At 59.7% G+C, this 12,644-nt stretch overlaps 3 protein-coding genes across 3 annotated transcripts; 2 read left to right on the top strand and 1 right to left on the bottom strand.

The window, feature by feature from the left end:
* Nucleotides 1–2,674: 2,674 nt before the first annotated feature.
* VTJ83DRAFT_548 (uncharacterized protein) lies at nucleotides 2,675–5,259 on the top strand (the record flags this gene model as incomplete). The annotated part of the gene is made up of 2 exons (XM_071012084.1): nucleotides 2,675–2,987; nucleotides 3,056–5,259. The coding sequence occupies 2 exons, from the start codon at nucleotides 2,675–2,677 to the stop codon at nucleotides 5,257–5,259; spliced, it is 2,517 nt and encodes an 838-aa protein (XP_070869901.1).
* An 867-nt stretch (nucleotides 5,260–6,126) lies between these two features.
* Nucleotides 6,127–8,060, top strand: VTJ83DRAFT_547 (uncharacterized protein; the record flags this gene model as incomplete). The annotated part of the gene is made up of 3 exons (XM_071012073.1): nucleotides 6,127–6,374; nucleotides 6,546–7,744; nucleotides 7,894–8,060. The coding sequence occupies 3 exons, from the start codon at nucleotides 6,127–6,129 to the stop codon at nucleotides 8,058–8,060; spliced, it is 1,614 nt and encodes a 537-aa protein (XP_070869900.1).
* A 507-nt stretch (nucleotides 8,061–8,567) lies between these two features.
* On the bottom strand, nucleotides 8,568–10,153 carry VTJ83DRAFT_546 (uncharacterized protein; the record flags this gene model as incomplete). Its single annotated transcript, XM_071012062.1, has 2 exons — nucleotides 8,568–9,757; nucleotides 9,814–10,153. The coding sequence occupies 2 exons, from the start codon at nucleotides 10,151–10,153 to the stop codon at nucleotides 8,568–8,570; spliced, it is 1,530 nt and encodes a 509-aa protein (XP_070869899.1).
* Nucleotides 10,154–12,644: the final 2,491 nt, after the last annotated feature.

Below are 12,644 nucleotides of genomic sequence, written 5' to 3'. Positions count from 1 at the left end.
GGACGTCGGGCTTGGTCTTGTAAACGGTGTCTCTTGTTTTTTCTTTGGGGATGAAGACTCTCCATGCTTGGATGTTAGACCTACAGTACCTACGTACGTGACGCAAAGGAGTTGAATGATAGATAAGGTATTTTACGTTTTGTTTTTGCCAAAGACATGGATGGATGGTTGTCCTTTTACATACTCCTGTTCCGTCCTTGCTTTTTTTTTCATTTCTTTTTTTCAAGCAATGCTTTTTCACAAGGCGGATTTTCCCTTTCATCGTTTCATCGACATTTTACTTTTTGTTCTTCTTCCGCTTTGTCCTTTTCCTGTTGATCCCCCCCTGGGATTCCGTTTCCTGTCCCTACGTAGGTAGGCATTGAGTGCGGAAGCTCCGCGTTCTTGTACGTAGATCAAGCCCCTTTTCTGGTTGGAAGGAATGAGGCGGCGAATGAAGCCTGGCGTTGAGACTTTGAAGACTTTGTCCGCGGGCGGAACAAGATACCCGGCTTGTCAAAAAGAGACTCCTACGAAGCACAGGCCTCTGATGTACTATATATACATACGGCAAATCTGGGACGGAATGGGTCCGAGAGTCGAGGACCGAGCAACGGAGCCAGGATCCACGGGCTTTTTGCCCCGGCGTCTGTTCCGCCAGCGTCGCATGGGCAGGGCCAGCGCCATTCACGATGGTGGGTGTTTCTGCAGATCTTCTCAGGCCGGGTGTCAGTTTGGGGACCGAAGGTTGAAACCTTTTGCATGATGAATCGCGGCATGGATTCGGAAGATCACCCAGGTCTTTCATCTCGGCTTTGTAAGGTTGATAACGAAAGCGACAGGAGCTTGCTGTTTCTGCGCGGTTGGTTGGACGCCGTTACCGTCGTCGGGCTCCTTCGGCCGAGAAGGGTTCCAGGGTGGCCGCCGGCTGGAACCTGGCCACACGTAGGGACACCCCATTGTAGAACCTCTTCGGCTCGGTCAAGCCCATCGTGATGGCAGAGCTGTGTCATCATGATCCTCAGGATCGCTTTCCTCTAGAAAAGCGAAGCACGCATGTGAGGCTGTGAGGGTGTGAAGCTGTGAAGCTGTGAAGCGTGGGGGATGGGCAAAAGAGACGGGGGCTCCACGTTTGATCTGCACGCATGCGCGCCAACCAGCCAGCCCCCCCGGCGACAGATCGTCTGGAGCTCCAGAGTTCCAGCTAGGTTGGGAGGCTGGTATGTATTCATCTAGTACGCAGTACTCAGGAATTTGTCGAGTCAGCGTAGCGGCAGATGGAGACAGAACTGGTGGGGTAGAAGGCATGTCTGGTTCGAGAAGAGATAATTACATGCTGTGTGATTTCAGCTTCCCTTTCGAGGCCAGGTTTCTTTTTTAATAAAGAAAATTAAGGTAAAAATAAAGAAAGCCGCCTACTGTGTCGGCATCCGGACATGTCAGGCCCCAGTTCAACACATGCGCCGAGCTTCCCACGGTCAAGAGAGCAGAGCCAATGCTTGGAGGCAGCGCCGAGAAGCCGGAGACACGCGAAACGGGTGGGGCTCAACGACAGCCAATCGCCGCTTTCGCAGCCACCAGATCGGGAAGCAGGGGTCCCCCCTACGGTCGTTTCAGAGCCCAAAGGCAAGGATTCACCTCTGAGGCAGTGGCGATGATGAGCTAGGCCAGGTAGGCTCTTGGGCAGGTGCCGTCGACTACTGAAGGTTTTGCCCAATGTTCTTCTTACATTCTCCATGGTCTCCGCCTCCGAGGCTGGGCTTCGAGGCTGGGCTGGGCCTCCAAAGCCGGGCTCCCTCCCCTCCTTTCTCCACTCTCTTCGTCGGAAACCTTGTCGCCCTCCCACCAAGCGGCTGGCTCCCATGTCTCCGTACCGCATGTCACGCTCGCCAATCGAGACGCGGAGGTGCCATTCTGCGCCTTTGCAACGCAAGCACCGGGCGGGTGGCACGAGATGGATTCGATGGGGGATGAGCCGTCGTGATGGGCTGCGTTGATGGAGACAACACGAGAGATGGTGTTGTTGAGTTGGCGTCGCAGAGTCACCACCCAACCTCTTCGGGCCACCACCACCACCACCACCACCACATGCCGCCCATCTCCACGTCCGTTTCAGATACCCGCTGGAACCCTGGTTCTCGATCTGCCCTGCCTTTGCTGCTTTATCTTGCCTCCCACCCCCCCTGGTCCCCTCGGTCCATGCGTCCATCCTTGGATGGGCCATTCATCTTTCCCCTCTTCTCGATGTCTCTTCGTCGGACCTGACTTTTTGGCTGGTGCCAACTTGTCACTCTCACCACCACCAACCTTCTCTTTTTGTCTTTCTTCGTTGGGTTGAGCAGAAGCTCGCAGGCCTCGTCCCCTTCAGGGACCCTTTTTGTCTTTTTTTTTTTTTTTCTTTCTTCGTTTCTGTCTCTTCGTTTTTGTTCGTTCCGGGTTGATCCCCGGCCTTTTTGTTTGCTGAGGAGACATCGACTGTCGTTCGCTATACACGTCCGTTCGCTTCATTCATTCCGCTGGCCTCGACGGTTCTTTTGCCATTTTCGACCCATGAACAACATTGAATGTTGATGCTGCATACGAGAGACGAAGTTGGAATATCGGGATTGCACATTTCGGATCCAGCCGAGGAGATATCGCTAGAACATCGAGAGACGAGCATCAACGATACGGGTATAAAACGAGGCGGACCAGGATGAGGCTCGCAGGCAGGCCCGTCCTGAGGGCTGCGCTGGCCGTGATCCTGGCCGGCCAAGCGCTGGCCGTCGATATCCTCGAGACGGTGGGCTTTAGCTCGTGCACCTCCGGCAACGCCAGCGTCACGGTCCAGCGTGTCGACATCCGCTACAACAACGACAACAAGACCGTCACCTTCGACGTGGCCGGGACGAGCAACAAGATCCAAAACGTCACGGCCGTGCTTAACGTTACGGCCTACGGCCAGGATATTTATTCCAGATCCTTCGACCCCTGTGACCCATCCACCTTTGTAAAGCAGCTATGCCCGGGTACGTGGGGAGGGGGGAGCCACATGCCCAAATCAATGAGCGATGCTTGTGTGCTAACGTGTGCCTAGTCCCTGCCGGCACGTTCTCGGCTCGGGGCACGCAAAAGATCCCCGACGAGTATGCGAACCTGGTTCCCGCCATTGCCTTCCAGATCCCAGACATCGCCGCCATGGCGACCCTGCAGCTGCAATCGCGAGACTCGGGCGAGAACGTCGCCTGCATCCAGTCTCAGGTGACCAACGGCAAGACGGCTAGCGTGCCGGCCGTGTCGTACGTGGCGGCCGGCGTGGCCGGCGCCGCTTTGGTGCTCGGCGGCGTGTCGGCCGTGAGCGCGGCCTTGGCGGGCGGCAGCGCTGCCCTCGGCGCCGGCGGAGGATCGGCCGCTGTCGGTGGCGTGGGCACGACGGCTGGCGGAGGCGCGGGGGCGGGCACGGGTCCGGCCCCTAGCCCCAGCTTTACCGAGGTGTTTGGCTGGTTCCAAACCATGGCCATGAACGGCATGCTGTCGGTCAACTACCCCAGCGTGTACCGCAGCTTCGCAAAGAACTTTGGCTTCTCGACGGGCCTGGTCCCCTGGACGCAGCTCCAGGTCGGCATCGACAACTTCCGCGCCAGCACGGGCGGCAACCTCACCGAGAACAGCGTCGAGTACCTGAGAAACGCCACCCTCGTGTTCCCCGACGGCTCGTCGCAGGCGGCAGGCTTTGGGCAGGGCCTGTTCCGGCGGGCGGCCGTGCCGCTCGCCCGGCTCGCCGCGCGCCAGATCGAAACGAGCATCGACATCAGCGAGAGCGGCACGCTCGACGGGGTCGAAGGGCAGCAGGAGTCGCCGGTGGGCACGGTGTTGGTGGCCGTCTCGGGCATTCAAGCCTACGTGGAGCAGCTCAGCATCCCGTCGGGCAACACCTTCATGACGGTGCTGCTCGTCATTGCCATTGTGATCGCGGCGATCGTGGTGGGAATCCTGCTCGTCAAGGTGCTGCTCGAGTTTTGGGCCCTGTTCGGCAGCTTCCCCAAGTCGCTGGCCGGGTTCCGCAAGCACTACTGGCAGTCCATCGCCCGCGCCATCACGTCGCTGATCCTGCTCCTGTACGGCATCTGGGTCCTGTACTGCGTCTTCCAGTTCACGCGCGGCGACTCGTGGGCGGCCAAGATCCTGGCGGGCGTCACCCTCTTCGTCTTCACGGCCGTGCTGGGCTACTTCAGCTACAAGATCTGGAGCACGGCGCGCCGCCTCAAGAAGCTCGAGGGCGACATCGGCGGGCTGTACGACGACAAGAGCATCTGGATCAAGTACAGCCTGTTTTACGAGTCGTACCGGCGCAACTACTGGTGGGTGTTTGTGCCCACCATCCTCTACATGTTCGCCAAGGGCGTCATCATCGCGGCCGCCGACGGCCACGGCATGATCCAGGCGTCGGCGCAGCTGGTGGTTGAGGGCGTCATGCTCATCCTGCTGCTGTGGAGCCGCCCGTACGAGCGCCGATCGAGCAACGTCATCAACATCAGCATCCAGGTGGTGCGCGTGCTGTCGGTCGTGTGCATCCTCGTGTTTGTGGAGGAGTTTGGCATCGCCCAAACCACGCAGACCGTCACGGGCGTCGTGCTCATCGCCGTCCAGTCCGCCCTGACGGGCATCTTGGCCATCCTGATTGCGTGGAACGCCATCATCGCCTGCTGCAAGGAGAACCCGCACCGCAAGCGGCGCAAGATGATGGAGAAGATGCGGAGCCAGCGCGACACGCTCACGCCCCTCGACGCGCACAACTCGCTGCTCGTGGTGCGTACCAAGACGGCCGGGTCGGATTTGTCGTCGTCCTTGTCCATAGCCAAGACGGGGACCGCCGCCTTCGAGACGGAGAAGCGGCCGGGGCAGTACGGGACCGGCGACTTCAAGACCAACCCGGATCGTCTGTCCAACCCCGTCTTTGCCCAGCGGGTGCAGGCACCTGCCAATAACGGCGGCGGGTTCCGCTCGCTCACGGGAAACGCAGGCATGCAGGGCGCGAACAACAACGTCAGCCGGGAGAACCTGCTCATGGGTGCGGCTCCGCCGGCAGGAGCGCCGGGTGCGAACGACTTGGACATGCGGCAGCCGACGATACCCAACATCGACCTCGAGGGCGGGTACGGTGCGCCGCTGCCGGCACCGAGGAGAGGGCCTGGAGGATACGACGGAGGGTGGTATGGACCTCAGGGAGGAGGAGGACGGTACGGGGGTGGGGGGATGGGGGGGTATGGTGATTATACGAGAGGTTACGAGAGGTACTAAGGTGTGGCGAACGAAGGGAGCCGGGGAGGGGGGTGATGGCTTGTACGGGGTGGTTTCAAGTGCTTGCACACATTACGCATTCGTGACAGATATCCATGGGAATTTTTTCTCTCATTGTACTATATAACTATATCCTAGCCAGCACCCACTGTACCTATTTAGCACGAGGAAGCCTCCCGTTTAACGAGACACATGACAAGAAGCTGGAGTACCTATGCGAAGCGACAGAGTCATCGATGTCTCTCGGGAACCTATGCTGGAGATTTTTGTCTTGTGTTGTAGTTGTAGCGTCTTTCCCTGAGCATCGCTCTCCTGACCTCACGTTTCGTCGTCGTCGTGCTCAGGGTCTTTGGTTGGGCCCATCCGGATCAGAATCACAGTGCCTCGCCGTGTTTACACGGCCATGGCAAATACATAATTCCTCCAGAATCACAGTGCCAATGGAGCCTCCTGTGCCGCGCTCTTGTAGCACGCTCTCAGGGGGGGGGGGGGGAGGGGGGCAATGGCCTCCCCTTGGACCCCGCGGGCTGCCCCTCGGCTGCAGCTGGAGCATCCATTGATTTGTATGTTTATCGCACCAAACACCAACATCACGTTGCTTTCACATCGCCATCTTTGGCGGTACCCTATCCGGCGAACACCGATTTGGGGATTTTTTTTCTTCAACGTCGTCTCCAAACACACGGCGAAAGAGGTCAAGGTTGCAGACAGCTTCCACGGAGGATCAGAGCTACCTCTCCAGCAGCAACCATACACCACCAGCACAGTGAGTGATCCGACCTCGGAAGTTCCCAGAGACGCAACATCCACCACAGCCTGAGCCACCAAACCCCAACCAAGCCAACCCTCGGAGATGACCAGCAGAACATGAGCCATCTCCAGAAAAACCTGGCCAAAGCAAAGATCTCGAGCGCCAGGCACGCCTCCATGGCCCCGCCTCCGCCCCCGCCGCTGCTGGCCGCCTTCAACGAAGTGGATGAGGATCACTACGGCGCGTCGTCGGGCTCGATACCCAACACCCCGCAGGATGACGACTCGTCTTCAGCCTCATCCGTGTCCTCCACGGGCACCGTGATTCCTTCACCGGGGCGCGCCTTGTTTGCGAGACCTCAGGGGTAAGCGCTTGACTTTTTTTTTTATTGTGGTTTCTTTTTGGCCCCCTCGTCTTCCTCACTCTTCGTCCTTGCACATCGCAACATCTCCTTTCATATTCAGCAAGCATGCCTGCATCATGGGATCCGAGACATGACTCGAAAGAGCCTGGTCAACAGCTAACGCTCCCGCAGGTTCCCCAACCGCTCCCTCGATCCCATCCCTTGGACAACCTACTTTGAGCGCGAGCTCTTCCTCCCCTCCCCCGACGGCTCCATCACCTACCACGCCTACCTCACCTCTCCCGCTCCTGCGGCAGCCCCCGGCAAGCCGCCCGCGGGTCCGCTCTTTGTCATGCACCACGGCGCGGGCAGCAGCGGCCTGTCGTTTGCCGTCCTGGGCGCGGAGGTGCGAAAGAGGTTACCTGCGGCAGGGATCTTGTCGCTGGATGCTCGAGGGCATGGGTTAACCCGAGTCGAGAAGGTTGGGAAGGGTAGGACGCGGGAGGGACATGGTCAGGACGGCGACGATGACGACGACGACGAGAAGCGGGAGGAGGTGCTTGACCTCAGCTTACCCACCCTCGCCGCCGACCTTCGCGCGGTCCTTACCCTCACGCAGGAGGCTATGCGCTGGCCCGCTCTCCCACCTGTCCTGCTGGTCGGGCACTCGCTGGGCGGTGCGGTCGTGACCGAGTTTGCCTCGTCGCTGGCCCGCTCGAGCCCTTTTGCACCCTCGACCCGCCCGACGGGCCTCCCCATGTTCTCGGGCACCCGACCTTGTCCTCCTCCTCCACCGCCGGCGCCCACCATCACTACTACCACCACCAGCCCCGCGACAACCACAACAACAACCACACCGGCAAGCGCAGGCCCTCCAAGCCCAATCGACCTCCTCGGCTACGCCGTCCTCGACGTCGTCGAGGGCTCCGCGCTCGAGGCCCTGCAGAGCATGCACGCGTACCTCGCCTCGCGCCCGGGCGGGTTCGACTCGCTGCGCGACGCCGTCGAGTGGCACGTGCGGTCGCGGACGGTGCGCAACGCCATCAGCGCGAGGGCGAGCGTGCCGGGGCTGCTGGTGCATCGGGACGAGGGGGCCGAGCGGGAAGAAGAAGGAGCGGCGGCGGCGGCGGCAGCAGCGGCAGCAACAGCAGCAGCAGAAGAAGAAGAGAGCATCCATGAACCGGTTCGGGTCCGTGGCGGCAGCGGCGGCGGCGGAAGAAGAAACGGGAAGCCCTGGCGGTGGCGGACGGACCTGGCCAAAACGCAGCCCTTCTGGGAGGGGTGGTTTAGCGGGCTGAGCAAAAAGTTCTTGACGGGGAGGGGGGGCAAGCTGCTTTTGTTGGCGGGGACGGATCGGTTGGACACCGAGCTGACGATCGGGCAGATGCAAGGTGAGTTTCTTTTCTTTTCTTCGTTGTCTATGTCATGGTTGTCTTCGTCGTTGTCGTCGTCGCCGCCATGGTCCTATCTTCCTCTTCCATCATCGTCACATTCTGACCGCGTTCTTTTTTTTTTCTTTCCCTCTCTCCCCTCTCCACAGGCAAGTACGCGCTGCAAGTGTTCCCCGAGGCCGGGCATTTCATCCACGAGGACCTGCCCGAGAAGACGGCAACGGTGCTCGTCGACTTTTACCGCCGCAACGACCGCAGCGCGCTGGTGCTGCCGCCCAAGGTGTCGGAGCTGTTGGCCCAGGGGAAGAAGGTGTGATGCCACGAGGCATCGTTGCTTACCTGCGTGCCTAGTTTCCGTGAAGCGTTGAGCCTCGGGTCGGGCCCGAGACCAAAAGGATACAAATGTACACAGTAACTATGGTAGTAGAGAAACCCTCACGGCTCGCCGGCCAGCCGCGACATACCACATCGAACAAAAAAAAAACGAAAAGAAGTGGATTGCCTGGGCAGAACACCCCTTTTCGTATATTTGCTGAAGCGTGACGCTTGATCAGCTACGCCGGCTTTGAACAGCCTCTTATCTACCTACGCCTTTACTCTCACCCACCAATCTATCGACCTTCGCCCCCGCCCGCTCGCAACCAGGAGATCTTTAAAACAAAATCCCAGCCCCAATGTATGATGACATGATGTTTTTTTTTCTTTTTTTTGGACTATTTTCCCCATAACCGAACCCGAGCTCCGACGCTAGATCCCAAAGTGGTACAATATGTGAAACAGGAGACGATAGGGAACAAAAAAGGGTACCTTTGGTGGTGTTGAATCACACTGCAGCCGAAGCAGCAGCAGGAGCAGGTGCCGTCGTGTCCACCACCACCTCGACCCGTTTCTCTGGTGCACCCTCCTTCTCCTCGGCCTCCTCCCCTTCTCTCTTCCTCTTCTTAGACTCTTGCTGCTGCTTCTGTTTCTGCTGCTGCTGCTGCTGCTGCTGCTGCTGCTGCTGCTGACCCTTTTGCTTCTTTTTCCCCCTCGGCTCGCGCGCAGGCTCGAACTCGCCCATACCGATAGCCCGATCCGCCTGGCGCGCGGCCTGGACGAGCTCCTCGTCACCGCCGTGGCCCAAGGCGCGCACAATGTCCGAGTAGCTCCGGCTCTTGTGCACCTCCTTGTACTCCGGGGCGCGCCCGGGGATCATCTGGGTGAGGAGGTACTTTGTGTTGGACATCTTGTTCTCCACCTCCATGGCGTAGCGCAGGTAACGCTTGACGACCTCCTGCCAGGGGTCCATGCCGCCGTCGGCGGCCGCGCGGAAGCAGCTGGGGTTCTTCTCGGCGGCGGTGGCGATCATGGCGCCGTCGACGCCAAACTCGGGCACGAGCTGGCCCGCGTGGTCGCGGGAGACGACGTCGCCGTTCATGAGGCACGCCACGCCGGCCTCGCGGCAGACGTTGGCGATCATGCGCAGCTGGCCCCGGATGGCGGGCTCGCGCGGGCGCATCGGGGTGGTGCGGCAGTGGATGGTCAGGCCGGTGATGCCCGTCGCGACGAGGCGGCGCACGAGGGCCTCGGTTTCCTGGGCGGTTTCGAGGAGGCGGATCTTGACGCTGATCCCGATGCCGGCGGAGGGGGGGATGTCGCGCACGAGAGCCTCGAGGATGGAGACGAGGCGGTCCGGGTCGCGGAGGAGGGCGGCGCCCATGCCCCCCGAGATGCTGAAGGGCTTGGGGCAGCCGGCGTTGACGTCGATCCCGGCCACGTCCGGGGCGACGAGACGGGCGGCGGCGACGGCGCGGGCCGGGTCCGAGGTGCCGAGCTGGAAGACGAGCCTGCCCTTCTCGCGGACGGGGTCGAGGCGGTAAATGACGGACTCGCGGGGGCCGCCCTCGTCGCCGGCAGCGAGCGAGTTGGTGGGGCTGTGAGCGTGGGATGGCTGGCGCGTGTACTCGATCATGCCGGTGCGCGGGTTGACGCGGCGCGTGGCGCCGATGAGGGAGTGGTCGACGGTTTCGGGACCTGGAGGGCCGAGCGTGAGACGAGCCGACAGACAAGACGGACCGAGCCGCACATACCCCAGACCAGGTCAGCACCGTAATTCAGGGCGAGCAGGCGGGACGGGAGCTCGCCGGAGCGGACCATGGGAGCGAGGACCACCTTGCCGCGGTAGTCGACGCCCCGTGGAGGGATTGGGACGCGTGGGACGTTGGAAGGGTCGTTGTGAGAGGAGCTTGGTAAAGCCGTAGTCGTTGTCGTTGTTAGGATTGTTGGTGCCGATGTTGCTGGTGGGGGTGGTGGTGGTGGTGATGGTGATGGTGTTGTCGTCGCAGCCGTAGCAGCGACGGCTGCATCCTGGGCGGTGGCCATGATGGTGATGCCTCGAAGCCCACGCACGAAACGGGCAGCTCGAAACATCACAGTCAAGCTCTGTGTTGCCCAGACGAAGCGGAATGGACGCGGCGATGTCTGCGAGTGTTGTTTCGTCTGCCACTTTTTTGTCGGCCCGGAGATTTGGTTTGCAGGCAGAGGAATTCTTATCTTATCGGATCTGACCCCACCTCGGCCTCCTTCAGGTGGCTGCAGGCCTGCCAACTCCGTACTTGTACCTCGTACACATCTGTACTATACGCAGAGTGCCCGTACCTTACGTGCTGTTAAACAGTGCACTAGCGTCAGGTAGTTTGTTGTGCAGGGTTTTTTTTTGCTCTGTTACCGATTGGACATTCCATGATTTTGGTCAACGTTACATAGAACCTGGCGAACGGTGCCCCTTTTCTTTTCTGCTTCTTTTTTTTCTTTCATTTCTTTTTTTCGTAAACTGACGGTATTCTTCAGACCTTGAGTACCCGACCTGACCTGGTACCTGCCTCAAGGTATCTTTGCACAGTGGCACTGTTGTACAAACTGTGCCTAGTAGTTGCATTACGGGCACGTACCGTATGGTTCGTGCTGTGCTCTGTCCTACAGCATTGCCCTGTACGGAGTACTGTACCGTGCCACCCTGTGTACGTCTCCTGGGGACCGCCTGGAACGATGACATCTGGATCCGGCCCGTCTCGCTTTGGGCCAATGTCCTGCCTCCCGTGTCGGGTCCCCTCGGGTACCCAGGCCTGGGACATGCGTGAGGTAGGATCGGGCTTGATTTCCTCTTCCCCTTGGGCATAGTGCCATGTAGTGTACGCTAAAGCATGTCACAGCGATAAGGTAGGGAAGATTGGAGGATGGGGAAACGTGATGGAGAATGGGAAATTCGACCAAAGGTTCGACGGGCAAAGTCGATCCGAAACACTTCAGCCTGGCGGCCCTGTCCCCCCCCCCCCCTCCCCCTCCCCTCCACCCCCCTGGGCAACGGTGGGCCGTACCAAAGCAAAGATGGGCATGGCGCCGAAACGGATGGCAGGCTATGACGTCAGTGACTTTCTGCATCTTCCCCCTCCCAATCACCAACGTTTAAAACCCTGCAAAACATGGCCCGAGAAAACCTGGAACCTTGAATAAAACCTCGCTGCCGCGTTTCTCTGATTGGATCCCCTCGTAATGCACCGTGAGCTTCCGGCAGCGGCCGTGGCCCCATCCACCACGGGGATCTCTTCCTGCCTGGCCATCACGTTCGATCGCGGCGTCTCATCCAGGCGTGTCTGGCGAATTGCTCACGAACACCTGTGGTCGGGGAGCCCGACAGCACAACTCCACGCCCCGCCGGCTGCAGACGGGAGCAGCATGGAGAGAAGAGTACAGCTCCTTGGCATGCCCCTTTTGTTACACGGAGCGCTCCGTGGAGTTGGGCGTGCTGGTCATGCCGGGCTGTGTCACAGGCAAGGGCCTTGGAACCTCGATCTAGATGCATGCTGCGCGTGCTTCCGTGGAAGGAAAGTCGGGATAATCATGACGACGCCATCTCGTGCGCCCTGTTTTCATGCCGCTTCATGCTAGTTCTCTCTGTCTCTCTGTTTCTCTCTCTCTCTCTCTGGCTTTCTGGCTCTCGGGATCCCGAAAGATCAAAATCTGTAGCACCGAAGCCTAGGTACCCGAGGTGGTCTCGAATGCCGTCATTCTGAACAGTGCGTATCCACTGTCAACCGTTGATATGACACGCGGCCCCCACCCCCACCTTGCTTCCCAAGCCGCGTAGGTCCTCTGTATTGTACAAGATTACGGCGCACTTTGAAACACCATGTCTGACTACCTACCTATATTTCATGTGGGAAAAAAGGAACCAACAAAAAAAAAAAAAAACAGAAAACAGGCCTCCAACATCGTTTTGTCATCGGCAGGCACCACAAACGAACAGGCAAGAGCATCCGATCCCAACCAGTTGTTGGGAGCACACCACGCAAGCGCGACAGGGGTCCAAGGTGGATGCGACTTTCCCAGCGATCGCCGATCCATCCCCATCGGCATCACGAGGGGGAGGCAGTTGCGAACGTGGGCCCGCGTCCCGTCACCTCCACACACGCGCATCACTCGCTGGTTCCCTGGACCGGACCCGACCCGGCTTAAACGTCGGGTTGAAATCCTTGATTCTGTTCCCTCGAACCCCCTCGGACCCCTTTCGACCGACCTTACCTAGGTACCTCCCTCCCTACCCCTTAAGGACCCCAAAGTACCTTGCCCTGGCCACCCGTTTGTCTGAAGGGTCGGGTCCTGTTGATCTTCATTCTCCCCACTGCGGCCCTGGCCAAACCTTTTCCCATTCCATCTCCACCCGCCCGTCACCCGCCGTCCCCGGTCTCTGGTTTTCGGGCTGCCAAGAGAGGACAGACAGAAACATCCATCTTCCACCTCTCCCAACTTTTGGCAGGCCCACAGGCGTCAATCCTCGGGCTTTGACATACATCCAGCGCATGCATTCCGCTTTCTCTCCCTCCTCGACCCAGAACTCCCGGCCGCCGCCCCAGCTCCGTTC

The sequence above is a fragment of the Remersonia thermophila genome, chromosome 1, assembly GCF_042764415.1.
Source record: "Remersonia thermophila strain ATCC 22073 chromosome 1, whole genome shotgun sequence".
Taxonomy (NCBI): domain Eukaryota; kingdom Fungi; phylum Ascomycota; class Sordariomycetes; order Sordariales; family Chaetomiaceae; genus Remersonia; species Remersonia thermophila.
The sequence above is the reverse complement of the archived record's forward strand: the minus strand, read 5'-3'. Positions and strand labels throughout refer to the sequence as shown.